Here is a 27,047-nt window from a genome sequence, read left to right as displayed (position 1 = left end):
TGCATTCTGTAAAACAGTCAAACTCAAAATTCATGATATACAAAGTATAGGAATTCAAGTAGATGAACGTTGACTCCCATAGCCGTGATGGCAAACCTATGGCACACATGCCGGAAGTGGCATGCAGAGCCATCTCTCCAGGCATGCCAGCTGTCGCTGATTGCTCTTCCAGATTCTGGCGTGCACACACACATCGGCCAGCTGGTCTTCATGTGCGCATGCATCCCAGAAACTGGAAGACCAGGTGACCAGCGGGCGTGCCGAAAATCAGAAGCTTAGCTTTCTGGTGCACACATGTGCTCCAGGGAACTGCTCTTCCACTTTCCGTTGCTCCCGCGCATGCGATCCAGGGAACTGCTCTTCTGGTTTCTGGCGCTCCCTCCTTGCGCGCTCCCGTTTTGGCACTCTGTGCCGAAAAGGTCCACCAACACTGTCCTATCGGCATATGGTTCAGAATAAGGCAGAGAGGGGCAAATATGTTATTTTGGACTATACGGTTTACAAACACGAAAAAACCAGAGGAGCAAAAGTTGTAAGTCTTAAAGAACAGAGAAATTGCTCCACAGGTCAACATTTACATTTATGTGACTGATAAAAGGTCAAGATTTATTGACCTATTGAGCAGAACGCCTGTGTCATCCTTTTCAAATTTTAAATGGCATCTTTGAGTAAAGAATGTGACGGATTAAACCAGTGAACTGACCAATTTGTTGGATTTTCTGATTGCTGATAGCAGAATGGGAAATTGTGTAGACAAAGAGTCAAGGATGCAGGTCTCTGATAACTAAGGCTATTGCAAGAGTAACTATTAAGAATTCCAAGGACTTCCCAGTATAAAATAAAAGCCCACTTTATAGTAAATTTGGGTTTAATCTTTGGGTTTCTTGTAACCTGCTGTTATGGTTTTAAGCCTCCCTCTTCCTGGGGAGAAGTGTCCCTTGTTATGGTAATGGACTAGATTGGCTTTGAGCTATTTACCTCTAACCTTGCTAAAACTCACAGAGAGGCTCTACTGGATTGTGTGACAGCCTTCACTCTCACAAGAGGTTGTAAAATCTGAACAGAATTCATTGGAGGAGGGTCACCAGACTGTGCCTTTGTTTGTCACTTTGAAAACCACTGCTGGTGATATGCCTCACTGTATGGCTCCAGGCAGTTTACAATGGAAAACAATAAAAAATAACATCCCATACAAAATCCACTGCAATAAATCAACTATACTCTATATACCTTAATTGCTTAGTATTTCCTCAAAGAATTCAAAGAGCCAAGAATAAGTTTGCTGTTAGTTGCGAAGTCATGTCTGACCCATCGTGACCCCATGGACAATGTTCCTCCAGGCCTTCCTGTCCTCTACCATCCTCTGAAGTCCATTTAAGCTCATGCCTACTGCTTCAGTGACTCCATCTGGCCACCTCATTCTCTGTTGTCCCATTCTTCTTTTGCCCTCAATCTTTCCCAACATTAGGTTCTTCTTTAGTTGGTCCTTCTTTCTCATTAGGTGGCCAAAGTATTTGAGTTTCATTTTCAGGATCTGGCCTTCTAAAGAGTAGCCAGGGTTGATCTCCTCTAGGACTGACCAGTTTGATTGCCTTGCAATCCAAGAGACTCACAGGAGTCTTCCCCCCAGCACCAGAGTTCAAAGGCCTCAATTCTTTGACGCTCAGCCTTTCTTATGGTCCAACTTTCACAGCCATACATTGCAACTGGGAAAACCATAGCCTTCACTATATGCACATTTCTTGGCAGGGTGATGCCTCTGCTTTTTAGTATGCTGTCTAGATTTGCATGAAATAAGTTATTCTAGGTTAAGAATAAGTTATTTCATGGGAATCAAACAATGCACCATTTAACCCATACCTAAATAACATTTTTCTCAAGATGAAATTGTGGCTTTTGTGTCAAAATGCTTTAATTCAACACCAGAAATCTATACTATCCTTTTCATGATTCTTGATGGCTCTTGATCACTGAATGCTCTTCCGCTTCTACCCAATGCAGCTATTCTTGGAAGGAAGTCTGTTAGATAAATCAAGAGTGTACTCAGATAGAAGTTTGTGATGTTTGTAACCAGTCAAGGATTAAAAACTTTGCAGGGGTGGGGAATCAGGATCTCTGCAGAGGTAACTGAAGAGCCAGCCCAAGAAAGACAATCAGAACAGACCTGGTGAAACCAAGGCAGAAAATTATTTCTGGAGATGAAAAATGTATCTCCCTTGTCAAACCCATGTTTCATTATTTATTGACCGAGTCTACGAATGCTGATTCATTGCGCACGACTGACAGCCTTAGCACTGTGGGAAAGAAAAGCCAACTCCCTAATTTCAAAAGGAAGAAAAAAAAATACACATCCCTTCTTCCAGTCATAGCCATTCTGAGAAAACTCAGATTATGTGGCAAAGAAGTATTGTGTTAATCAGTGATGTGAAATTTTGTAAGCTTACTGTGACACACTAATAATTCTAATTGTAACAAAATAGATACTGTATTGCTGCATTGCCAATAAGTTGACAGGTTCAAAATTATTTACCATTTCCAAAGCCCATTGTCCTCTGAGAAATAAGCATCTTATCCCTTTCTTTTGTTTCAGAAGGTAACAGAATAGATCAAATAACTATCTCTGTGGCAGACGTCAAACTAGAAAATATGAATACTGTGTCTTGCAGTGTATATTGAATAGGTATTCTATGATGTTCCATTTGTCAGAGTCTGGGGAAGTTGCTTCCTACTGATTTGCTACTCAATTTTTCTCAGGCAGCAAAACAGTAAAGTGTTCAGAACATAGTAGCTGCCTTTCATATGCCAGATTTGGTAAAAATGGGGTAGAAACTCCATAACTATCTTAGCAAGCATGTGGAGAGGGCCATTGGGTTGAGCCACACTATGATTTATACGTAGATAGAATGTGATATCAACACATTGATCCTGTAGTATTAACACCCATTTTTTCAAGTGATTCAACCTGGAGCTTTAAGATTAAGCCTCTATATTTCTAAGATTACTTATTGATTAAAAGACAGAGAGTGGGTTTTGTGCTAATATGAATTTTTTAGCAAATTTAAGGAAATGGTAAATCTAACTTTTCTCAGGGCAGTTTTGTAGCCCAATCACATAAAGTAATTTATGCGATCATAAGTTCATCGACTGAATCAGGAATCAAACATTCCAGGATGGGCTATGATTTCCCTATGCAAGCATTTTTACAACTATAACATAGATGTGAAAGGCAATCACTGAGATCAACTACCTATTGTTTTATAAACAGGGGAAAATTTACATATTTGTTAAATATGTAAATTTTTATTTTATTTTATTGAACAGAAAAAAAACTTATTTTTGTGATATAAAATATATGTCACAAATTTCCCAAGTATAGTACTAGAAATCCAAACATTTCTAATTATGTCACTAGGTCCTAAAATACAATGGTAGACTGTATTTCTATTATATATACGGTACATAGTAAAAAGTAACAGAATATAGGATAAAATGGATTTAGGTATCAATCTAAAACAAGAGAAAACCTGTAGTAGAGATCCATGGTTTTTAAAATGTAACTATGCTAAGAAGTGAGGATGGCAGGAATTAAGTCCTCGTTGAGGCAATACTGTATATTTATTAGTCCTAATTAAATATTTAAAAATACTTCTACACTTTTAATAAGAGTTTCAAACACTCTTCTGGGTTTAAACCCATTTTGCATGAATAGCTTTCTGAAGTATTTTTAATCATCAATTAAGTTTGTAAAATATTGCCTTAATACCGGTATTGATTTTGGAACATTCATGTTGCATATTTTAAATTTTACAGTTATGGTCAATATTTCAAAATAATTTCAGATACTGTATTTTACCACCTTACTTCAAGTGTAGATAAGATTTTACTGCTGAAGCAGAAAGAAATCTGCACAAACTAAGTGCTTTATTGTGTAATCATCAAACTTCACTCCAAAGAAATTAAGCAACTTTCTCTTTTTTTCCTCCTAAAACAAAAGTCATGAAAAAGCACTATAATATTTTGTGCTCCTTTTGATACAATATTGTCTTTAGTCATTAGCTTTTGTTGTACTCTTGTTGGTAAGAGTTGCCACCTAGAGGAGGGACAATAGCAATGAAGAAGTAAACGGAATCATTAACATGACACCAACTACTACTAAATCTGCTTATATGTAGCAAGTTTAATAAGGCAACATATTATTGTAGTAAAATCTGGAATCTTTATGACTTTCGTTAAAAGAAAAAAAAAAGAAATGATTTATGGATTTAATGATGAAATACACCCCAATCTTTAATTACCTTCATGCCCAGAATGATTTCTTTAAAATTATTTGTTAGGTTTATTTACCACTTGTTTTGTCCAGAATAATTAATTTTTATATTGATGAAAAAAGTAAGCATTTGAATTTATTTCAGGAAGGAAGCTCCCCCCTCCTTTTTTTTGCTTCCCTGTGGCACATAGCACTGGCTTGCTGGTTTCCTTGTTTCATGCATCCTTTGGAAAGCTGAACACAAATAGATTTTCAACTACTGATTTCCTCTGAGCTATTTTCACTTCATGGGAAAAGTAAATGAGTAAGATAGCTTTTTTTTTTTTAAAAAAAATGAGATGTTCCTCTTTTGTTCAATGAATACAATTAGGCAGAACTAAAAATAAAAATAAAAAAAATATCTACAACAGAACAAAAGGGAGAGAAGAAAAATGCTTGTATTATTAATTCTCCTCTTTTGATATAATTATCCCATCAGCTTCCAGGCACAAACACAAAACTTCAACTGTATCATTTGAGTGCTTGGGAGAGATGTCACAGGGTATCATCAGCCAACTGATACATACAAGCAAGCAACAAATGTCCACAATAATTCATGTGAATGTTAAAAGTAGAAGGAACAATTTATTTAGGAAAGACTATTAATACTGAAGCAGTGTCCCTAATCCTCACTCTTGCACAAAATCCAGAAGGATGCCGTGGTCATGATATCAAAGGAAATGAGGACTAAGCAGGCTACACACCTCCATCTACGTTCAGGCAACATGAACTACACAATTTCCATCCTATGTCCAGGCCTGATCCCAACTGAAAAGGATCCAAGTAATGCTCTTTGTTTAGGATGCTCTGAAGTTGCCTCCCAACAACCTTCTCTTTTTAGGGAATGTTGGAGACTGGTTTGGATCAAGAAAGGGGGCACAATCTCTTTCAAGCCTGCACGAAATAGTTCTCTGATTACTTCCTGGCTCCAGTTGACATTCTCCAATCTTCCTCACAAACCTCCTAGAGTCAAGACTTTGGCAAATCTGTCTGACTACCAGCAGAATATGTGTAAACAATCACAGATACCAGACTATAGATCTAATGGTGTCTCCCCTACTTGAAGAGTTTGCCACCCTAAAGAAGGCTGTTGCTGGCAACCCATCTTGTATACTAAAGGAGGAAAAGTAGAGACACTTCATCTCCCTTATTATCATTACTCCCTTAATGCTCAAACCTGAGTTTGTACCCATGCTCTTCATTTCTTTTCTTCATCCACTGGGGCCACCTCAGGTATTGCTTCCACTGCTTCATCTCCCACCGACTGTCAGCAAACCAAGAAGCCAACTTTGATCAGCAAACAAAGGCATCTAAGGGAGCAACTGTCTTAAGAACCAGAGGCTATGTAGGCAATTGATGGAACTACCCACTAGGTTGCTGGGAAATTTCACAAGTGCCTGCTGAAATTTGTTACATTTATAAGATGTCCATAAACTGTCTGGGGTGGGCTATGATAATAACCTATGAAGGTGATGGGTGGCAGCTCATCTTCTTTAGGCCAGGAATTAACTCAGAACTACCTTCTTTAGGATCCACATGTTAACATTCAGTACGTACATTCATAGCCCAGTTTACCTTAATGCCCTCACCACAAATTCCATTTAAACACTCACAAGCCAGATGTTTAAAAAGCCGCCCAAAATACAGCTGGATTCATGCAGCACACTAAATATACCACAGAACATGGTCTGATGTACGGCAGCTGGTGTACATTTGAGTATGTGTGTATGGCATACACAGACACACACACCTTCAGAACACACTGGGGCGCTGAAGAAGAAAGCCAAGTAATCCTAGACCTTTTCCTTTGCACTTCTAAAAAAATTGTTCTCCTCCCCTGCTCCCCACCACAACCAAGGCGAGACATACACATACACACACGCCTCTTTATGGCTGGAGGAACTTTCTGGGCTAGAAGAGGAAAAACGCTCCTTGTTGTTCTGTACACCACACACGCGCCTCTTTACTCTATGTGTTGGAGGACCTTCCTGGGCTAGAAGAGGAAAAACCGCTCCTCTGTTGTTCTGTCTATCCTCTCCATATCGGGAGTAGGCAAAGTCTCGCTGACCCCTCGCTGTGCGTCCACAACGACGCTTTTTCCCCGACCGAGCAGGGACCGGCTCCACAGGGGGCCTCTTCCGTTCTCACGCGAACATCTCTATGGTTAGGTTCCCCACAGGAAACAGGAAGCGCCGCGGGCCCTTCAATGATGCGGAATCGGCTGAGGCCTGGCGGGTGTCATCGGGAAGATTCCGCTAGGCGGAGGGGACAACGTTGCGGTTGCCGTACCGAAGCCACTGCGGTAGCAGCAGCCGCAGCCATGGCTACAATTCATGGACGAGTACGTGGCCTCGCTTTCCCACTCCACCTCCTCGCAGCAGAGTCGTGTGAACCTGGGCATCCCACACACGGGTAGGAGAGGAGGGGGGGGGGGGCCTCCGGCCGTCTTTATATCGCCCTTTTTTGTTTTTTTCGCTGGTGAGCTTAACGGGGCTTCTCCGCGAAATGGGCTCCGTGTTATCTTGGTGTGCAGCCGCGGTTGTCTCAGTCGAATTGTGTGCTATGTCGGCCCTTTTCCTGACACGCCCACTCGCAGCGTTTCGGAAAGGGACGCATTTCACTAAAGAGGTAGACGCGCAATTCGTTTGACGCCAATTTTAAGGTAAATTTTGCTCCCTTCCGCTATTATTTATTCATTTATTTTTATTATTTATATATTTATTTTAAAAAAAAACTTATCACGAAGCGGCATTTTTACACTTATTTCTCTCGGAATTAGCTCTGTTGAGCTGCTGCTGAGCGTCGGGATCTGCTTCGAATTGCTCTGCAATTACGCAAAACTTGATGAAAGGTTTTACAAGATGCTGGCCTTAAATCAGCTGGTCCTGATATTCAAGAAATGAGTGGTATAATGAAATTTGGAGTATGGCAACAAATGATAAATTGACAACAGAAATTAAACTTTAAAAAAGGGATGATTAAAGTAAATAATTATAATGAAATATGGAGGGGATTTTATAAAATCAGAGTTTGGTGGAAGGCAAAGGGAATAAACCTACTCAATAATATATGTTATTTTGGAGGATTAAGGGCACATTTGGAATATATTGTATATCTAAGAAATATAAGGGGTGGAGGTCTCCAGGGGGTGGGGGTGAACTGTAATATGTTTTTTTTCTTTCTTTTTTTGCATTCAGTTTTATATGTACTATTTGTATTATCTGTGTTTTTAAAAAATAAAATAAAAAAATCAGCTTGTCCTGATAAAAGCTGACTGCAGGCAGGCTTAATTGCATCCCAAATAATTATCCACTCACTTAGATTAAAAATTTGGAAGATATTATTTAATATTTATACTATTGTATACCATTGTTACTCTACTTAGGACCTAAAGACTCGTTAATGTATCTGCTCTGGCTTTAATGGGTTCTATCACTCTAACACTCTGGTGGTTTCCTGATACAGGGAAAGTCAATTTGATGAACTATAAAACACAGTATTTAACCACTAAGTATTTAACCAGGAATTTAAGTAGAAATCACTTATTTCTTTTATTTTTATTTATTTTTAAATTTTGTTTGCTGCCCATCTCTCCGCAAGGCTTATACATTTATTTTCACAAAACAACAAACTTATTAAAGCCCTTAAGTAAGAATACATTTGCTTTCAATTCTATTAGTGAAAACTGATACCCAAACAAAAGACTGCAGTGTGTAACTTGAACATTTCATGGGACCAAGAATTCAGTATCTTAGCTGCGTGGAGTTAATGGCACATTCCAAATCACTAGCCAGTGAAAAGCAGTGCCAAGTTAATGCAGAAGTGTGACACAGGACGCAAAATTTAATAAAACCACAAGTAGGGTTACTTAACTGTTTTGTTAATATGATTCATCTTGGCAGAAAAGATTATTTTTCTTTGGGATGTATTTGTTAAATTATTGTTCCTATAGTTAGACTTAATTAAGAATTGGAATTAATTTCTTTAAAAATGTTATGGCTAAGCAATGATCATTAAAAAAATTGCCACAGTTGTTTGGATTTGCATATTTTTGGCTGCCTATCTGCTGGCTTCTTTAGCTGTGTACAATGGCATAATATATATATTATATTTCTTGAGTGCTTGCTTTCAGTGGAGTGTCTGTTGCATCCATTCCATTTACTCTTTACTTTTGAAGAAGCTTGCCTTTGAAAAGCAATGAAGGGGTAAAGATTATGGCGTATGGCATATTGCTTTCTTAATTACAAACTTGAGCGAGGAAAGAGAGAGAAACTTCAGAGAGGAAAAATTGCACATTTTTTTGCAAAATGTACAAATTTTTTTTCAATTAATTTATTTTTAGATATTTAGTATATTAACATCATTATTTAGTTAAAGCTTTGGCATTAGCAACATTTGTTATAATCTGTATTCTTGATCTTTTTTTTTCTTGTTAACTTAGGCTATATATAACTCTCTACATATAGTTAAATTCAAATCAGAAGTATATTTTTGGTCAGAAAATGAAGTGCCAGAAGACAGAGCTTCTTTTTGGTTGTGAATGGACTGCAGTCCAGTTGTGCATGTTATTTTAATGTCCCTGTAGCCTAGTGTTACTTTCTTCTGAGCAAACAGTTTCAACCAGGGGTCACCAATCTTTCAGACTTCAGGGACCACTAAATTCATAATTTTAAATCCTGTGGACCACTAACATGATTTTTTTTTTAAAAGATAAATAGTTATTTAATGCAATATAAAAATGCAAATAATTTTTCTGCAGGCCAACAACATTTTCTACCAGTCGGTGACCACTGGTTTAAGCAGTGGGGGTGGGAATAGAATCTCAGCTTTGATCTTTAAATGTCCCAGACAAGATTGGTACAACTTCTTCCTGTCTTCTCTTCTATTTCTCACTCTCAGATGAATTTCTCATCCTTTCCTTCCTCAGCTTAGAACACTATACGTTTGCTTATTTTTTTAAGAAAAAATTATATCCTTGCCCTTTACCATTTTCTCACAGTGGTCTGCAGTGCAGGATCTGAAGAATAACAGCTGGCACTAAAATGTAGTTGAAAGCACTCAAAGAGATCCTGAGGCAGATGTACAAGGCCACTGAATTCCATAGTCTGGCTCCTGTTTTGAAAAGGTTCATTCTGTTTCTCGGTCCTATTCAGGTCATTTCAATAATAGAGGCTTCCCTTGCTTCCTGTAGTGTGCGATTAGGTAGTTTTAAAGGAGAGTAAATAGAGAGAGAATTTACAACTATTCATTTAGTGACCATTTGAAGATACAACAGCACTGAAAACATGACAGGAGCATTTTTCACACTTAGAATCATTGCAGCATCTCCATGATCAAAATTCAGATGCTTGGCCACCCAAATGTGTTTATGATGGTTGCAGTGTCCCAAGATCATGTGAACCTTTTGCAAAGCGGAAGTCAATGGGGAAGCCAGATTCACTTAAAAATAGCAATAGCAATAGCAGTAGACTTATATACCGCTTCATAGGCCTTTCAGGCCTCTCTAAGCGGTTTACAGAGAGTCAGCATATTGCCCCAACAATCTGGGTCCTCATTTTACCCACCTCGGAAGGATGGAAGGCTGAGTCAACCCTGAGCCGGTGAGATTTGAAACCGCTGACCTGCTGATCTAGCAGTAAGCCTGCAATGCTGCATTTAACCACTGCACCACCTTGGCTCTTGTTACTAACTTAACTGCATCGATCCACTCAACAAATGTGGCCAGAAAGGCTGTATAATGGGCAAAACTCACTTAACAACAGTCTTGTCTAGCAAGGAAATTTTGGGCTCAATTGGGTCATAAATCATGACACAAAAAAGACCAAAAAATCATAACAGTTGGGAAAAAAAGAAGAAATGGAGCCAACAACCTAAGGCTTATGATACTTTACAGCTACACAGTTTGTTCCAATTCTCTAGTGTTACTTTCACCCCTTTAACCAAACAAATACAATCAAGGGGAAGTTGAAACTCTTCTATTTAAGGCAGTGTGCCTCTTTCACATAAAGAGTCATTATTGAGGGCAGCCACTAGGTGGCTCTATGATATTCCAGGAGGACCAGTCTTAGGGAACTTCTCAAAAAAGAAGTGGCATGAGACCAATTGCTTTGACAAATGAAAACAGTTTGCAAATGCTGAAACAGGGATTTCTTTCTGGTAAAATGAAAAACAAATTTATAGTACACAAACTTAAATTGTAAAAAAAAAGATTGCTGTGGTTTTTCTTGTTCTTCTGAATAAATATTACCAGTAAACTTTTCCAGGCTCACAATTCTGCATAAAAGTCCCTTTCCGGTCCCAGTGAAACTGCTATTATTTACCCACAAGAGGTTGTCCATTTCTTATTTACTTGTACGCTGTGGTAACCTTGGCATATCCTTTTAGCAGACATTATTTATAGAGTTTCCTGGTACTTGTATATTTGTAAGAAACGTAAAACTAGAAAAAGTGGGCATATGTAAAGCCATATGTGGTCTCAAACTCTGATGCTATCTATTTGTATTTGACCAAACATCTATTTGATTCATAGGATTATGTTATGTTCCAGTTTGCTTGAATGCAGTGAATTTCTCTCTGATCTTGAGAAGAGATATATTTGCTTTGGCAGAATTTTGGAAAAGGCTAGACTTAAACCTACTTAAATTTCTCAGACTTTATAATACAGCTCCAGACCTACAACAGTTCATTAGTGACCTGTTCAAAGTTACAATGGAACGGAACAAAGGTTGAACTTACGACCATTTTTCACACTTAGGACCGTGCAGCATCCCCATGGTCACATGATCAAAATTCAGACTCGTTTATGACAGTTGAAGTGTCTGGGGTCAGGTGATCACCTTTTGCAGCCTTCTGACAAGCAAGTCAATAGGGAAGCCAGATTCACTTAACCACCTGGATTAATCATTTAACAACTGCAGTGATTTACTTAACAAATGTGGCAAGAAAGATGATAAAATGGCACAAAATTCACTTAACAAATGTCCCACTTAGCAATAGAAATGTTGCGCTTAATTGTGGTCATAAGTCAAGGACTACCTGTATCTGTTCGTTCTGCTTAATAAAATCTCCTCAGTGGTACCTGTTACTAGGAAAGTGCAATGTCAGCTTATGAGTTGTGTGCCCTGTGGTGTCAAAAGTAGTTGTACCAGGATCAACTTTTAGAGCTATCTAGGGTTGTTACAAGGTAGATGCCTTAACATTATATCTTAAGATTAAGACATCTATTTTCCTCACTCCACTCCCTATTATTCCAGAATTGAGGAGAAATTGGATCAAATCAATCAGATATGATAATAAAAGTAATAGCAACTAATTAGCATAAATGGACGTTTCATTTTTCTAGAACCTGGAATTAGGGAGGGAAAATCTTATAAAATCTTGGGTTGTATTGCTGTTTGATTTCATTTTTTAAGAACTATTGATTTCTTTCCTGCTTTTAAGGATATGTAAATGCTCGCCTAGAAAAAGAAACACCAATTTTTAACAAACAGAGAATTGACTTCACACCTCCCAAGAAGATTAATAGTATGATTGTCTCAACTAACCAACTGTGTATGAGTCTTGGAAATGACATAATATTTAGGTAAGTGCTACTTAGACTTTCTTTACATATTTAGAGACAATCTCTCAAAGAAATTAGAACAAAATTGTCTGCTTTGTAAACATAAAAAAGTGAAAGCATTAAAAGGGTGGGGGAAACAAAGTTTGAATTGGATTGTGATAATTGCAAGATGAGAGCCAGTTGCATCTTTGCATAATATTGTTTTGTAAGAATATCCTTTCTCTGATTATCACATCATGAATACGATATATTTAAGGAGAGCCTTCCTTGCAAACCTTAAAAATAGGGCAGGCTGATATAGCTAGAGAAGCATTCTTTCAGTTTTTGAATCTAAAGGACTTCAAAATTAGCCATGGAGGCTCTGAATTAATTTGGGAAAAGTTGGAAACCAATGCAGAGTCTGTGCCATCAGTCTTAATATCATTCCATTTCGCTGCACCCATAACATTATAGCAGGACAACTTCCGGGGGAGGAGCCTGCCGTCGCCAGTGGCTCAAAGGAGCTGCCCTCAGAGTTCTGGTTTGTATATCTAAAAAATCTATAGATATCTCCCCTTTCAGGCAAGAAAGGGGCAGGGAGGAACTCAGTCGTTAGAATCTCTTTGTAGTTCACAGCCTTTTGTTTTTCGCTTGTGAACGGAAAAGAGGTTCAACAAAAGCTGGGTTTTTTTTTTTTTTTACTCCAGCCAGATCTTCTCACCTGTTTTTTTTCAGCTCAAGGCAGGTTGTCCCCCCCCCCCTCAGGACAAATCTAAGCTATTGAAAATCAATCTGAGCAGCGACCATTCCTGAGAACCTTTTTTTTTTATTATTACTCAAAATACCAGCTTCAATTTTATAAAAAACTCCGTGTCTAACTGCTTTTCAAAATGGCGATTTTACAGCTTCCGCATTTGATATATGATATATTTAAGTAGCCCCGTTTTCCTGAAGACTTCTTTTTACTAATTGCCAAAAGTTTATTCAAATATTTTATCTTAAATCAAGGTGAACAGAGACTTTGTTTGTTTTCTTTTTTTTTCTTTTACAATGGCTCCCAAATCAAAGCAACCTAAACGTCTTTTCAATTAATACCTCCCAAGCAATCGCCATAAAGCCGCAAGCCTTTGCCTTCTACGCCCTCTACTGGAGATTTGTTAACGAAAGAATTTCTTTTTTGAAACTCTAAAAGAATTTAGCGCGGAAATGAAGCAACTTGTTTCGGAATTATGTGATAAGCTTGATGCCAAGATTGCTCAAACAAAGGAGAATACGATCGAGGTTATAACTGTAATGACAGATTATATTGCAGGCATGGAAGATTAAACTGGAACTTTTGGGGAAAAGCTAATTCTAATCTGACATCTAAAATTGAAATGTTGCAACAGGAAGTTGAAAATGCAGAAGACAACTTGTTATGACAAATTATAAAAAGACTGCGTTTGCAATAAGAGTTAGGGGATTGCGGTTGAAAATGAACAGGAGAATTTGAAACAGACCTTTTGAGGCTGTCAGTCGTTTGGTGGGAAGTCCGGGACTCAACTTTGATTGGCAGATCCAAAAATTTACCGCCCATAATTCGTGGACAGCAAAACAGAGATAGCTTCCGAGAGATATAGTTATATATTTTGCTACAAAAGAATCCAGAAACGTGATACTACAAGAGTTTTACAATAACAGGCTGCAAATTGATGGGACAGGACTGATCGTCTTCAAAGAAATACCACCCCAAATGTTAAGATCCAGGAGAGACTATGCTTTTCTAACTAAAGAACTCAGAAATAATCAAATAGAGTACAGATGGAAGGTGCCATTTGGTATTACGGTTACATTTGACGACCAGAAACATCGCCTCAACTCTGTTGGGAAGCCAAGATTTTTACTACAAGATCCTGAAGGCGGGACTTCCTGAATCACCCGGAACGGAGAAAGACAAGGAGAAGTAGAAGAGAAACAACCAAAACACACAACTACAAGGCGGGGAGTTATCGTTTTTTCCCCCCCGGAAGGGCAGAAGAGCAGCGAACAAGGATTTAGTTATGCTTCCAAAACATTTGCTTAATTTTAAGTTGAATAATACTTTGTGACTTCTGTCTTATATAAAATGGTATAGTGGTTATACCGATGAAGAGACATTAAGGCTGAAAGAAATCCTGTTGATTTTCTCGGAAAATATACTGTATGGGACTTAAAAAAAAAAGACTTGAAGGATAACTTTGAACTTTTATATAAATTGTTTATGATTTATTCTCTAGGGTGAGGAGGGCGGAGATTGTGATGTTTCTGGATTGTGGCTTAGGTTGAATGGAGTTGGGAAGTGTGGTGCAGACGGGCGGGGTAGTGAAGGTTCAATTAGAGCTTATTTTGAGCCAGAAGTAAGTTGATTTTATAGAAATTGCCATTGCTATTTGAATATAATGTTTGTAAGGATATATTCAGGGAGTTCGAAGGAAGGCGGAAGCAAACATGAGAGGAGTACGGATGATAATAAAATATATATGGACACGGGTAGAGGCAGGATGAGAGGAGTTAGAACGGAAACCGTGAGAATATTTGAGGTGTTTAAATTGCTTTATAGAAAGGAGGTAAAGAGAAAAATTAAAGGTTTGAAATGGACACATATTTAGATAAAGAGATAAGGCTCCTAGCTACAGTAGAATTTTATTTGATTAACTCACTTGGTTTCCACATAGTTTGAAATCCTGCAAGTAATAATTAACTGAGATTAGGAATGATGCACATTGCTTAGTTTTAATAATGATGGGAAGCTGAGCTTAATGTAGAGAGTTTATTGATTTTTTCCTTTTTTTTCTTTTTTTTCTTTTTTTTTTCTTTTATTATTCCTTTCTTTTTTTCTTTTCTTTTTTATCTTTTAATTCTTAATATATTCGGTTTTAATATACTCCAGACTGTGCTTGATAAAGAGTTATGCCGGGGAATGGATCTGGAAGTCGGAAGGGGCTAGGGAGGGGGGTTCATGGGGGGGAGGGGGGGAGATATAGTTTCAATTTTCAAAACAATAAAATGCATTGTATACTGTGCTCTTTTTTCTTTTTTTTTCTTTTTCTTTTATTTCCCCCTTTTTTTTCTATAATTTTAGTGTAAAATACAAATTGAATAGATTAATGAATAGTAGAAATACACCGAAGTGAGGAGTAGAGGGAAAGAAGAGGGAGGAGTCAAGAGGGAGTGAGAGGGGAATGTAAGGAGGTGAGATGGAGGGAAGGGAGAAAGGAATGTTTGAGGGGGAGGGGAAATAGAAGAGGGGAATGCTGGAGGGGAGAAATGAAGTTGGAGGGGGAGAAGAAAGGGTGTATGGAGGATTGAAGTGTTATGTTGGTTTTCCATGGTGGAATAGAAGATGAGTTGTGTTTATTGCTTTTTTAATTGCACAGTATATAAGTGATTGTATAAAAAGGAAAAGGAAATGAAATAAAAAATAGTTTTCAAAAAAAAAAACCATTATAGCAGATCCATTTTGATGCCCTCCCTCCCTCCTCCTTCCCAATGGTCGACTCTTGGTGATTGGAGAAGTCCCTGCAGTTTTGTGCATAGTCAGTCATAATACACTAGTTATTTGAGCTCATTTGGAAGATTATCAAAAGTCTCTCTGAAGCATTAGTGACAAGAGTGCTGTACATTCAGGTATATCTCATGAGTTAAATAGAATGCTTAAATAGAATATATGCTGACCCAGGACAGTGCTTTATGCATCTCTGCCTTTTCCTTCAGACTATGTGTATGTTAAAATGGCTGATACTTTGTTCATTTCTTGTACCTTGCTGTTGCAAAATGTAGCTTGCATCCCACCCACACTTGAAACAAAAACCTGTATTCTGGGAGTTAAACTCTTAGAATCTAAAGCTGATATTTTCAGCAAAGAAAGAACAAATCAACTTTTACCCAGATAACGATGGATATATCATCTCTGCCTCAGAGGAAAGCTTCTGTCAGACAGAGTAGATTATACTGGGCTAGATTTGAAAAAAATAAACCTAACATTAACATAATTTTCAAATGTGAAAGACAACAGGAAGTTTTTTTCCTAGTTTATGGAACTGTTGTGGAAATTGTCAGTTTTGATGACTGATTTCTGAGTTCCTGTTTTGAATAAATTCGGTTTTGAGTTCCTGTTTTGAATAAATTCGGTTTTTTATATCTTGCATTTTTATTATTTTACATTTTGGCTTGTACAACAGCGAAAAAGAAAATGGATAGATTGTCATTCTCTGCCTCTGGGGAATTCTGTAATTTTCTTGCTTACTGTGTAAACCAGACAGACACATTTGACCATGACATTACTTATTTGAGGATAGCATGTTATACAAATACAGCAGTTGTGTTAATCTGTGTTTAAGGTTAAGCTTATTGCTGCAAAGAAAAATCAGCCACTGGTTACCCATAGTGAAATAATATTAATGGCCCACTAACTGCATGTACAAAAGTAAATACATATTTTTAAATAATAATTTGCCCTCAAATCACAGAAATTATACTGGGAAAGTGGATCCAATCACTCCTCCCTGGGGAAAGCATTTCCTATGGAGCTATATGAGTACCAGATGGTGAACTTTCTGATAATGGGGCACTTTCCAAAGGGCCTCACCGGCTCATTCAGATAACTAGGAAAATTCATAGCAAGACTTATCCCTCAGACAGCCAGGTTCTGTGTGGTTTATTATTGCTATTAATAGTATTTGTGCCTCAATAAAATCATAGACTCTTGATTGTGGCACTTTTAGTCTCATGATCTTTGTTGAAATGAGTGTAGATTTACGAAAAGTAAAATCTATTTTGAAAAAAAAAATTGCATGAAACTGTCTTCATAAACTGTTTTATGACAGTGTTTCTACCTCTTTTCTTCCAATCTTTCAAGAGTTGCTTTCCTCCCTTTTTATGTAGACTGACGTAGCCAAGGCGGATGAGCCCAATCAGGTTGAACTTGGACGAAAAGATGAAGCCAGCGTTTATAAACTTTTCTGGACCACACAGGTAAGAGGATAATAGGGATTGCAGAAGGCTATTTGATATTTTGGTAAATAGTATAAATATTGTGTTCTGACTGTGTTTTATCTCAGTATATTTTCTCTCAGAAAATCTACTGTTTTGTTTTCCTTATAGCTTTTATAGATATCAAACTATTGAAAAATGGATGCTGACTAGCATAGATGAGCCTTTAGAACTATCCAATGGGACTCTGAAAATGTAATCCTGAGTATTTTTGAATATTTGGGGGCTGTGAAATCTAATTCATAGCCTTCCTCAAACATCCAAGCTTCTTGTTTAGTCCTTCCTGTAATTATAAATTACTTCCTTTTTATCCTGTTTCTCTACAGGTTCCCATCTTATCATTGCGCTGAGTAGCAGTGAGTGTCTGTACTTGAACAGAAGTACTCAAAAGATACGGCTTCTTTCGCGTTGGAAAGGTCATTTGATTGAAAGTGTGGGTTGGAACAAAATTTTTGGTACAGAGATAAACACTGGCCCCATTTTGGTTGGAACATCACAAGGCCAAATATACGAGGCTGAGATTTCTGTCACTGAAGGCAGTCTCTTTAGTACTAATCCTGATCAATATTTCCGCCTGATTTATACTGTGGAGGAGGAAGCTGGTCCTGCCCCAGTCTGTTGCATTGAAATAGAACGAGGAGTTGATGGAAAATGGTTTATCATTGCCACCACTCATAAGAGGCTTTTCCAGTTTGTTGGCAAGATTCCGGAAGGGTCAGAGCCTCAAGCCTTCGGCACCATATTTAGCATGCCTGAAGATCATTTGCCTGGATTTCGAGAGTTTCCGGCTAGTCTTGGCTACAGTGAAATTGCATTCTACACTCCCAAGCTTCGTTCTTCGCCCAGTGCTTTTGCTTGGATGATGGGTAATGGGGTTTTGTATGGTTCTCTGGATTATGGACGTCCTGATTCTGTTCTGAGTGATGAGCAAGTGTGGGAATATCCTTCTGATGTAGACACACTAGCCAATAAGCCCATCTCCATAGTGCTCACCCAGTTTCATTTTCTGCTGCTTTTTCCTGATAGAGTGAAGGCTGTATGCACTTTGAATGGGCAAGTTGTTTTCCAGGACGTATTCCTAGAAAAGTTTGGCTCGCTAAAGCGTATGATCAAAGACCCTGCATTTGGACAAATCTGGATTCACACTGAGAAAGTTGTGTTTCGATATAACATTCAGCGAGAATCCCGTGATGTGTGGAAGATGTACATGAATATCAACAAATTTGATTTGGCTAAAGAGTACTGTAAAGACCGTCCCGAGTGCCTAGATATTGTGCTGGCAAAAGAAGCAGAATACTGTTTCCAAAACAAGAGATATCTGGATAGTGCTAAGTGTTATGCACTGACCCAAAATTACTTTGAGGAGATTGCTCTTAAATTTATTGAAGCTAAACAGGAAGAGGCACTGATGGAATTTTTGATAAAGAAACTGGCTAGCTTGAAGCAGTCTGAAACAACACAAATAACTCTGCTGACCACTTGGTTAACTGAACTATATTTAAATCGCTTAGGGGTGCTGGCTGGGGATGGGTCAAAACAAGACCTCTATGAAAAGACCAAGGAGAAGTTCCGGAGTTTCTTGAGTAGCCCCAAAATCAAAGACTCCCTCCGCAACAATCGATCAACTATACATGAGCTGTTGGCAAGTCATGGGGACACAGACCACATGGTATACTTTGCTGTCATAATGAATGATTATGAGCGAGTGATAGCCCATTATTGTCAACATGAAAATTATGACGAAGCATTAAAAGTCCTATCCAGAATCAAGAACGAGGAACTCTTTTACAAGTTTTCTCCCATTTTGATCCAGCATATGCCCAAGAAAGTAGTAGATGCTTGGATTGAAATGGGCAAAGACTTGGATGCTAAGAGGCTAATTCCTGCTCTTGTCACCTATAGTCAGAGTGGGAGTACCCAGCAGATCAATGAAGCCATTCGATACATGGAATTCTGTGTGAATGAGCTAGAAGAAACTCAGGAGGCCATTCACAATTATTTGTTGTCACTCTATGCTTTGTGTCGGCCTGACTCATTACTGTCCTATCTGGAACATGCTGGAACCTTTGCTGACAGTATCCATTATGACCTGAAGTACGCCCTTAGGCTTTGTGCAGAACATAGCCACCACCGGGCTTGTGTTCATGTTTATAAAGTTATGGAGATGTATGAAGAAGCTGTTGATCTAGCTTTACAGGTAAATATGCTTCTGTATAAATAACAGGTTGCCTTCATTTTTCTCCTTGAAATTTCAGGATCTCTTAAATAATCATCTAAAAAGCTGAAACGGTAGGCAGGATCAAATGTTGACTGAAGACCAAGAATGAATTAGGAAAGATAATTTTCATATTAAGAGAATCTGTTCTAAAGTAAATACTATTGGAACAGATTCTCTTAATATGAAAATTATCTTGCTGTCTTAGATGAAGACTTGTTTATAGATAGTTGTTGACCGACAACCACAGTTTAGCCCGGAATTCTGATAGTAAGTCATTGCAGTGAAGTCATGTCCTCAAAAGATTGAACTTGATTTTATGACTGTTTTTACAATAGTCATTAAGCAAATCATGTCATACAGTGGATGTAGAAAGTCTACACACCCCTGTTAAACCAGGTTTTTGAGATGTAAAAAAATTAGATCAGGATAAACCAACTTCAGAATATTTTCTTCTTTTAATATAAGCTGTACAATTCAATTTAAAAACTGAAAACCTTTAGGGGAAAATTTAATAATTCATAAATATGTATTCCCTTTAATACTTTGTTGAAGCACCGTTGATTTATGACAGCATTCAGTCTTCTAAGATAGGAGCCTATCAGCATGGCAGTATCTTGCCTTGGAACCTTCCTTGCAGATTTTCAATTTGATTCAGGTCTCTGACTTGGCCATTCCAAAACTTTGATCTTCTGGTGAAGCATTTTTGTTGATTTGGAGGTGTGTTTTATTGTCATGTTGAAAGGTAAAATTTCTCTTCATGATCAGCCTTTTAACAGAGGTTTTGTGCCAAAATTGACTGCTATTTGGAACAGTCCATAATTCCCTTCACCTCGACTAAAGCCCCATTTCCAGCTGAAGAAAAGCAGCCACAAAGCATAATGCTGCCATCGCCATGTTTCACTTTGGTGGATATGGTATACTTTTGGTGTTGTGTGGTGGTGTTGTTTTCCGCCAAACATACTTTTTGGAACTCTGGCCAACCAGTTCATCCTTGGTCTCATCAGACCATAACATATTTTCCCACACGCTTTTGACACACATGATGTAGGATTTTGCAAAATGTAGCTGGGCTTGGATATTAATTGATGGCAGGTGTGTATTGACTTCTGTCTACCATCAGCTTGAATGTCATTGGTTAAATCTGAACACAGCCATATCCCTTCTTATAAGAGGTGTGCATATTTGTGCAACCATATTATTGTATATTTTTTAATTATTTTCCCCTAAAAGATTTCAGTTTGTTTTTCAATTGAATTATAGACCTTATAAGTTATATTAAAGGTAGAAAAAATTCTGAAGTGATTTATCTTGATCTGATTTTTTTACCCCTCAAAAAACTGGTATTTTAATAGGGGGTGTAGACTTTCTATATCCACTGTAAATCTGAATCTAGCTCATCCAATGGCAGAAAACGGCAAAATCATCACCAAATGTGATCACATGACTGCAGGATGATGCAATCGTAAATACAAATTTGTTGCCAACTACCCAAAATGTGAACATGTGACTGATGAAGTAATGGGACAGTTGTAAGTTTGAGGATGGGTCATAAATAACCTTTCTGAGGTTGCAGTAACTTCAGATAGTCATTTACAGTTTGTAAATCAAGGCCTGGTTACAGCACGGAAACTGCTTTGGTCGCGCTGATCGATGATCTCTGGCGAGCCAGGGATAGGGGTCACCCCTCTATCCTTGTGCTCCTTGACCTCTCAGCGGCCTTCAATACCATCGACCATGGTATCCTTCTGCGACGGTTACGAGAGGTGGGAGTGGGAGGCACCGTTCTGCGGTGGTTCTCCTCCTACCTCTTGGACAGGTCACAGTCGGTGTTAGTCGGAGGGCAGAGGTTGACCCCAAGGCCCCTCAATTATGGGGTGCCGCAGGGCTCAGTCCTGTCCCCCCTCCTATTTAACATCTACATGAAGCCGCTGGGTGAGATCATGCGCCGGCACGGGATTAAGTACCACCAATACGCGGACGATACGCAGCTGTATCTGTCCGCCCCGTGCCAACTCAGTGAAGCAGTAGAAGTGATGTGCCAGTGCCTGGAGGCTGTTAGGGTCTGGATGGGAGCAAACAAGTTGGCACTCAATCTAGACAAGACCGAGTGGCTTCTGATGTTCCCTCCCAAAGATTGGCCAACTATTCCATCTCTCAGGCTGGGGGGTGAAATTATACGCCCCTCAGAGGGGGTCTGCAATTTGGGAGTCCTCCTGGACCCACAACTGACCTTAGAACACCATTTGTCAGCTGTGACCAGGGGGACATTTGCCCAGGTCCGCCTGGTGCATCAATTGCGTTCCTACCTGAACCAGGAGGCACTCAGAACAGTCACTCACGCCCTTGTGACCTCAAGACTGGACTATTGTAATGCGCTCTACATGGGGCAGCCCTTGAAGAGCATTCGGAGACTTCAGCTTGTCCAGAATGCGGCCGCGCAAGCGATTGTGGGTGCACCTCAGTACACCCACGTTACACCTATCCTCCGCGAACTGCACTGGCTGCCTATTAGACTCCGGATACATTTCAAGGTCCTAGTCGTTACTTTTAAAGCCCTACATGGTATCGGACCTGGGTACTTGAGAGACCGCCTCCTGCCAATTACCTCCCTGCGACCAATTAAATCCCACAGATTAGGCCTCCTCCGGATTCCATCAGCTAGCCAGTATTGACTGTCGACCCCCCGGGGGAGGGCCTTCTCTGTGGCTGCTCCGGCCCTCTGGAATGACCTCCCCGTGGAGATCCGGGCCCTTACTACCCTCCCGGCCTTCCGCAAAGCCACCAAGTCCTGGCTGCTCCAGCAGGCCGGGGGGCTTGTGAAACATCCAGTCCCACGGAAATTGTGAATGTTGTGTTTTTAAAATGTTGTCTCTGTCTATTTATTCCCCTTCCCTTGTCTATTGTGAGCCGCCCAGAGTCCTTTGGGAGTGGGCGGCATACAAGACAAATAAATGAATGAAATGAAATGAAAAGGACCTGTAGCCAACTTCATCTCCACAACAATTAACATTGTTCATGGGAAACTCATAAACAGAGATTGAAGGCACAGTTCAGGTTAGGAATTCCTCAGCAAAAAGGGATAGGCTGGGTTAAGGGGGGAAATGTTATTCTCCCACAATTTTAGGTTTGATGCATCTTAGAATGTCATCTCTAAAATGATCTGCCACTACTAAAACAGCATCCAGTATTGGCTGAAGATAATGACATACAGTATATCTACAAATATCTCTTCTTGTATCCTTGTGTTGTTGCTTTCAACATTATCTCCCTCACACTTTTTCAACTGTATTTTTTATGATAGGAGATAGAAGGATAACTGTTTGTTCCCCCTCTTTAAGGTGGATGTAGATATGGCAAAATCCTGTGCAGATCTTCCTGAAGAAGATGAGGAGTTGAGAAAAAAACTGTGGCTGAAGATTGCTCGTCATGTTGTACAAGAAGAGAAGGATGTTAAGAAGGCAATGGCTTGTCTTTCTAGTTGCAATCTGCTGAAGATTGAAGATGTGTTGCCTTTCTTCCCAGACTTTGTCACCATCGATCACTTCAAGGAAGCTATCTGCAACTCTCTAGAGGCCTATAACAAGCATATAGAGGAGCTGAAGACAGAGATGGAGGAAGCCACTCAAAGTGCTGAAAGGATCAGGGATGACATTCAGGAGATGAGAAACAAATATGGCTCTGTTGAACCACAAGAAAAGTGTGCAGCATGTGATTTCCCACTTCTAAACCGTCCTTTTTACCTTTTTCTTTGTGGCCACATGTTTCACTATGATTGCCTTCTGCAGGCAGTTTACCCAAACTTGCCTGCCTATAAGCAAGCTAAGCTGGAGGACCTTCAAAAGAAGATGCTGGCTGCAAGCCAGCCTTCCAAATCCCATCACCGCCATAAGGATACAGCAGATACTCTTGGTCAAGGAAAAGGTCAGCCAAGTCGAGAACAGACAAAAGCTGACATAGATGATATTGTGGCAGCTGAATGTGTGTATTGTGGTGACATAATGATCCGATCCATTGATAAGCCTTTCATTGATCCAGAGAGATATCACGAAGAGATGCAGAGCTGGTTGTAGGATATGAGAATGAAGTTGTCTATGAAACATGAAATGTGGCCGATATTCTCCCGTATTCTAAAATAGGTTTAAAAAGCACTATATCCTGCTCTTTGTAAACTGATTGTGAAGAATAGATGGTCAGTGACCATGATTGTTTTACTAATCTATTTGTCTAATATAAATTTAGAGACATTCGTACCTTAAATACCGTATGGATTTTTGTGTTGAGAAACCAAATTAAAATAATAGCATATATTACATCTGAACTATGCCCATAATTCTATGAATAATTAGAGGCGAGGATCCCCAGCTGCATAAGCTTACCCTGTTTTTATGCAAAGAGCTCCCTTGGTTCTTATTAATAGATACACAAGGTCACGTCCAAATGTATTCATCTGTCAGGGGAATGGACCTTATTGGTAAATAGGAACATTGGAGAATAATAGAAATGAGGAAGATAGCACTTCAATGTCCAAAAGGAAGTTTACTCATATGATATTAGATAAAATTAATAAATTATCGAAATTATGCACAAGGTCCCATTTCTAACAACATCCCAATTGTATATTGATATAGCAAGGAAGTTTCCCAACGTAATTTTCAGTCAGCACGCACAAATGCTATATTTTGATTATTGTCCATTAAATTATCTTGTACTTTTTCTGGGTTTCCTTGAAGGTTTCCTTGAGTAGCTGCAAACGCTTGCATAACCTGCGGGCACTATGATTGAAAGCATTCCGTGTTTTCAAATGATATTTTCTATTGCATTGTCATTATTCTCATTGTTACTTCCATCTGCATATTTATCTGAATTTGTGGCATTTAGACAAACAAAAATTAGGATCCTGCATGCCATGAGCTGTAAACTTTGCAAATGGTTCAGATAATTTATTATTAAACCGGAACATTTAGTTAGAAGAATGGTTGACTGCAAGTTTGAAGCTAAAAGTTGATTCCCTTCTCTTTTAAGGAGTGTGATGTGCAGTGTACAAGAGATTTAGGTAACAGGGAATGCAAGATAAAGAGTAGTTAAAAGGGACTTTGTATCTGAAAACTACATTTTCTGTGGGCACTGGTTTCAAATTACTGTGAATAACAAGTCACATTATATTTGTATCAAAAGATTTGTCTGCTAAACCACCTTTAATGGCTATGGATTTGTAATTAATTATACTTTCTGTGCTTAGTTGCCTATTAAAGAGTCCTGAAATTATTGTCTAATGACTTTCTGTTGTGTACTTTGTCCTTGCTTTTTCGCCATTTCTGCTGTGAGATTGCTAACAGAGTCTAATATTGTAAATTGTGTGAATTCTTGGTGTTAATGTGTCAACCAAGTGGTGGATTTCAACCATCCATGGTGAAAACTACTGCATAGCATGATGTATGAACAAACATGTTCTTACATAGCTCATAGTCCAGCTAAGACTACCCCACCTTTTTTGCCTGAATATCTGGCTTCCTCAGAAGTTGTTTTCTGGGAAGGCATAAACTGAAAGTTCGTACTTCTACATCAGTTCTGGCTGATAAGATTTGTAGGTTTATAAAATAAAATTTTTGTCAAATTGCTGTGTCAGGGGATAAAATATGAGTGGCAGTGGCTGTACTGTATTATTTTTAGATGAATCACAGAAGAAATGACTTATTGCCGCAATGTTAGTGTATAATACTAGAATATAAGCTAGCTTCTTGTTGGTGCTATGTGATCACGTCTGATAAACAATTTCTGCTCAATGTTTTACCTTGAGTTTTTATTGTTTACTCTCTTGTATTTTACATGAATGCTATTTGTACAGATAACACAAATTACTAGACCATTGATTACTAAATTTGTGGTATATTAAAATAGAACATGATTGATAGTCAAGTGAGACACCTTTGTTTAATAGCAGCCCAACACTCATGAAGCCAAATTAAGAACAAAAGGGATATTTAGGAAGGCTGCAAGACAGAAACTTTTTATGACTTGTACTTCTGTTGTTTGGGACAACTAAATTCCTTGTCATATTTGAGTCAGTGAGAACAAAGTAGTTGACCATATCTACTATTTAAAGTAACATAAACTGTTTCATATAGTTTTAAAGGATAAATTGGCAATAACTTATTAAAATATTTTTATACGACAATTAGAAATACATAACATTTTATTATGTCATATATGATATAATAATTAAAACTATTTTTGAACAAAAATAAGGTTCATGTGGCGGCTGCTCATCCATTTATCCTGAAATCCTTCAATTAGAATATAGAATAACAGTGTTGGAAGGGACCTTGGAGGCCTTCTAGCCCAACCCCCTGCTTAAGCAGGAAACAAACTTCTTATTTGTATTGAAAACACAGATAGTACTCATTTAGTGACTGCCTCATTTAGTAACTTTGCAGTTAGAATGGTTTTGATAACATTAATCATGACCTTTATAATCTTAGCAGGTCTGCAAAGCAAAGGAAAGATGAAGTAAGATCATAAGCCCAATCAAAGTTTCACATAGCAATTGCTTCACTTAATGACCAATTTGCTGATCCCGATTGTGGTTACTAAATGAAGACTACCTGTACCGGATTGAACAAGGAATAAAAAGAATAAAATCAGCCTCAGCCATTAGGGGTCACTGTTTTCTTTAAGACTGTTTTCTTTAAGACCGTTTATTCCTGATACAACACATCCCGTTTTCTATGCTTTATTTGCATGCAAAATATTCACATTTGGAATCATATGAACTTGTTCAGTAACATTTCCAACAATAGGCAAGAAGAAGTATGAACCTTGATAAAACAGCAATCTTTACCTACATTGACCTACAGCTTATTGCAAAGTGATGTTTATGTGTGACGTTTGAGTAGAATAAGATGAACTTTCCCTCAAGCTCAGATCGTGGTGACTTGATGTGTTTGTTCATACGTACTTGATGGCAATACTGATAAAGTAAACTCTGTACATCTTGGGAGTGTTTATGCTGACTGCTGATTTCAGTTCATTTAAAGCGAAAAAAAACCTCCATAGGCTGCTTATGTATTCGGAAGTTTCATGATAATGTTAATTACAAGTAACTTAACACTCAGTGCTTTGTTCATTCCTTTCCTGTTCATTCAGCCCTGCTGCCGTTTCTCATTTCAAACACTCGAAAGATACTGTGACACCTGAGCAAAGGTGTTGGTGTAGCTTATCAGCTTATATAGGATCTCTGTCCATCTTTAGTTACTTTCTCTAAAAGCACTGAACTCGACTGTCAACCTAAGTCTGAAGACGGTGCCCAGTGCAGATATTATTATTTTTTACCACCGTCGTCTTAACAGGCTTGGTGCTGAACACAGGACTGTATAGCAGAACTTAACCACTTTAACAGCCTTAAAAAGAGAAAAAAAGGATAGCATTACACCCTCTTCATTCCACTGTTCAGTCCCAAAGAACATATAAAATGACCTGTTTGAGCACCAGTCCTGTTTCTGACCTTGCTTTCAGCTGTGTTTCTGCCTGCCAGATGTTCTCCCCGCTTCCTCTCTGTTGCTTTGTTGGAAGCAGGCGAACCAGTCGACCATTTCCACCTTTTTCTTTGCCCTTCCCACCCGCCGTTCTGATGCTTCGCTCTTGATCCACTTGCTGCCCTGGTAAAGAAATGCTACCCCTATTGAATTCCACTAGGACATCAATTTTTAATATGGGAAGAGCAGGTGGGGGCAATGGGTGAAACTCTCAAATTGAACTTAGGAAGCCACGAAGAAAAGAAGGAAATAATTCTGAATGAGGTGTGTCTGATAGTGGAGGCCTGCTGGCTTCTTTGTGGCTGCATTGTTTTTCAATAATACAGAGGTGAATCAAGGGCTTTATGCACTGACGCACCAAGAATTGTGTGTTTCAGCCTGCAGGTGCCCTTTATTGATCGTCATGAAAATTAGAGCTGAGCAGGAAGACAGTTTTATTCC

At 38.7% G+C, this 27,047-nt stretch overlaps 1 protein-coding gene across 1 annotated transcript; it reads left to right on the top strand.

Annotated features, from left to right (window-relative positions):
- Positions 1 to 6,473: 6,473 nt before the first annotated feature.
- On the top strand, positions 6,474 to 24,350 carry VPS18 (VPS18 core subunit of CORVET and HOPS complexes). The gene is given in 6 exon segments (XM_032229495.1): positions 6,474 to 6,718; positions 11,747 to 11,892; positions 16,749 to 16,818; positions 16,821 to 16,838; positions 17,183 to 19,053; positions 22,413 to 24,350. Coding segments are annotated over 6 exon segments (2,916 nt in total). The 5' UTR covers positions 6,474 to 6,639; the 3' UTR covers positions 23,145 to 24,350.
- The last annotated feature ends 2,697 nt before the right edge of the window (positions 24,351 to 27,047 follow it).

Source organism: Thamnophis elegans, chromosome 1 (genome assembly GCF_009769535.1).
Source record: "Thamnophis elegans isolate rThaEle1 chromosome 1, rThaEle1.pri, whole genome shotgun sequence".
In the NCBI taxonomy this organism is placed as follows: Eukaryota; Metazoa; Chordata; class Lepidosauria; order Squamata; family Colubridae; genus Thamnophis; species Thamnophis elegans.
This window is presented reverse-complemented; position numbering and strand designations above follow the sequence as displayed.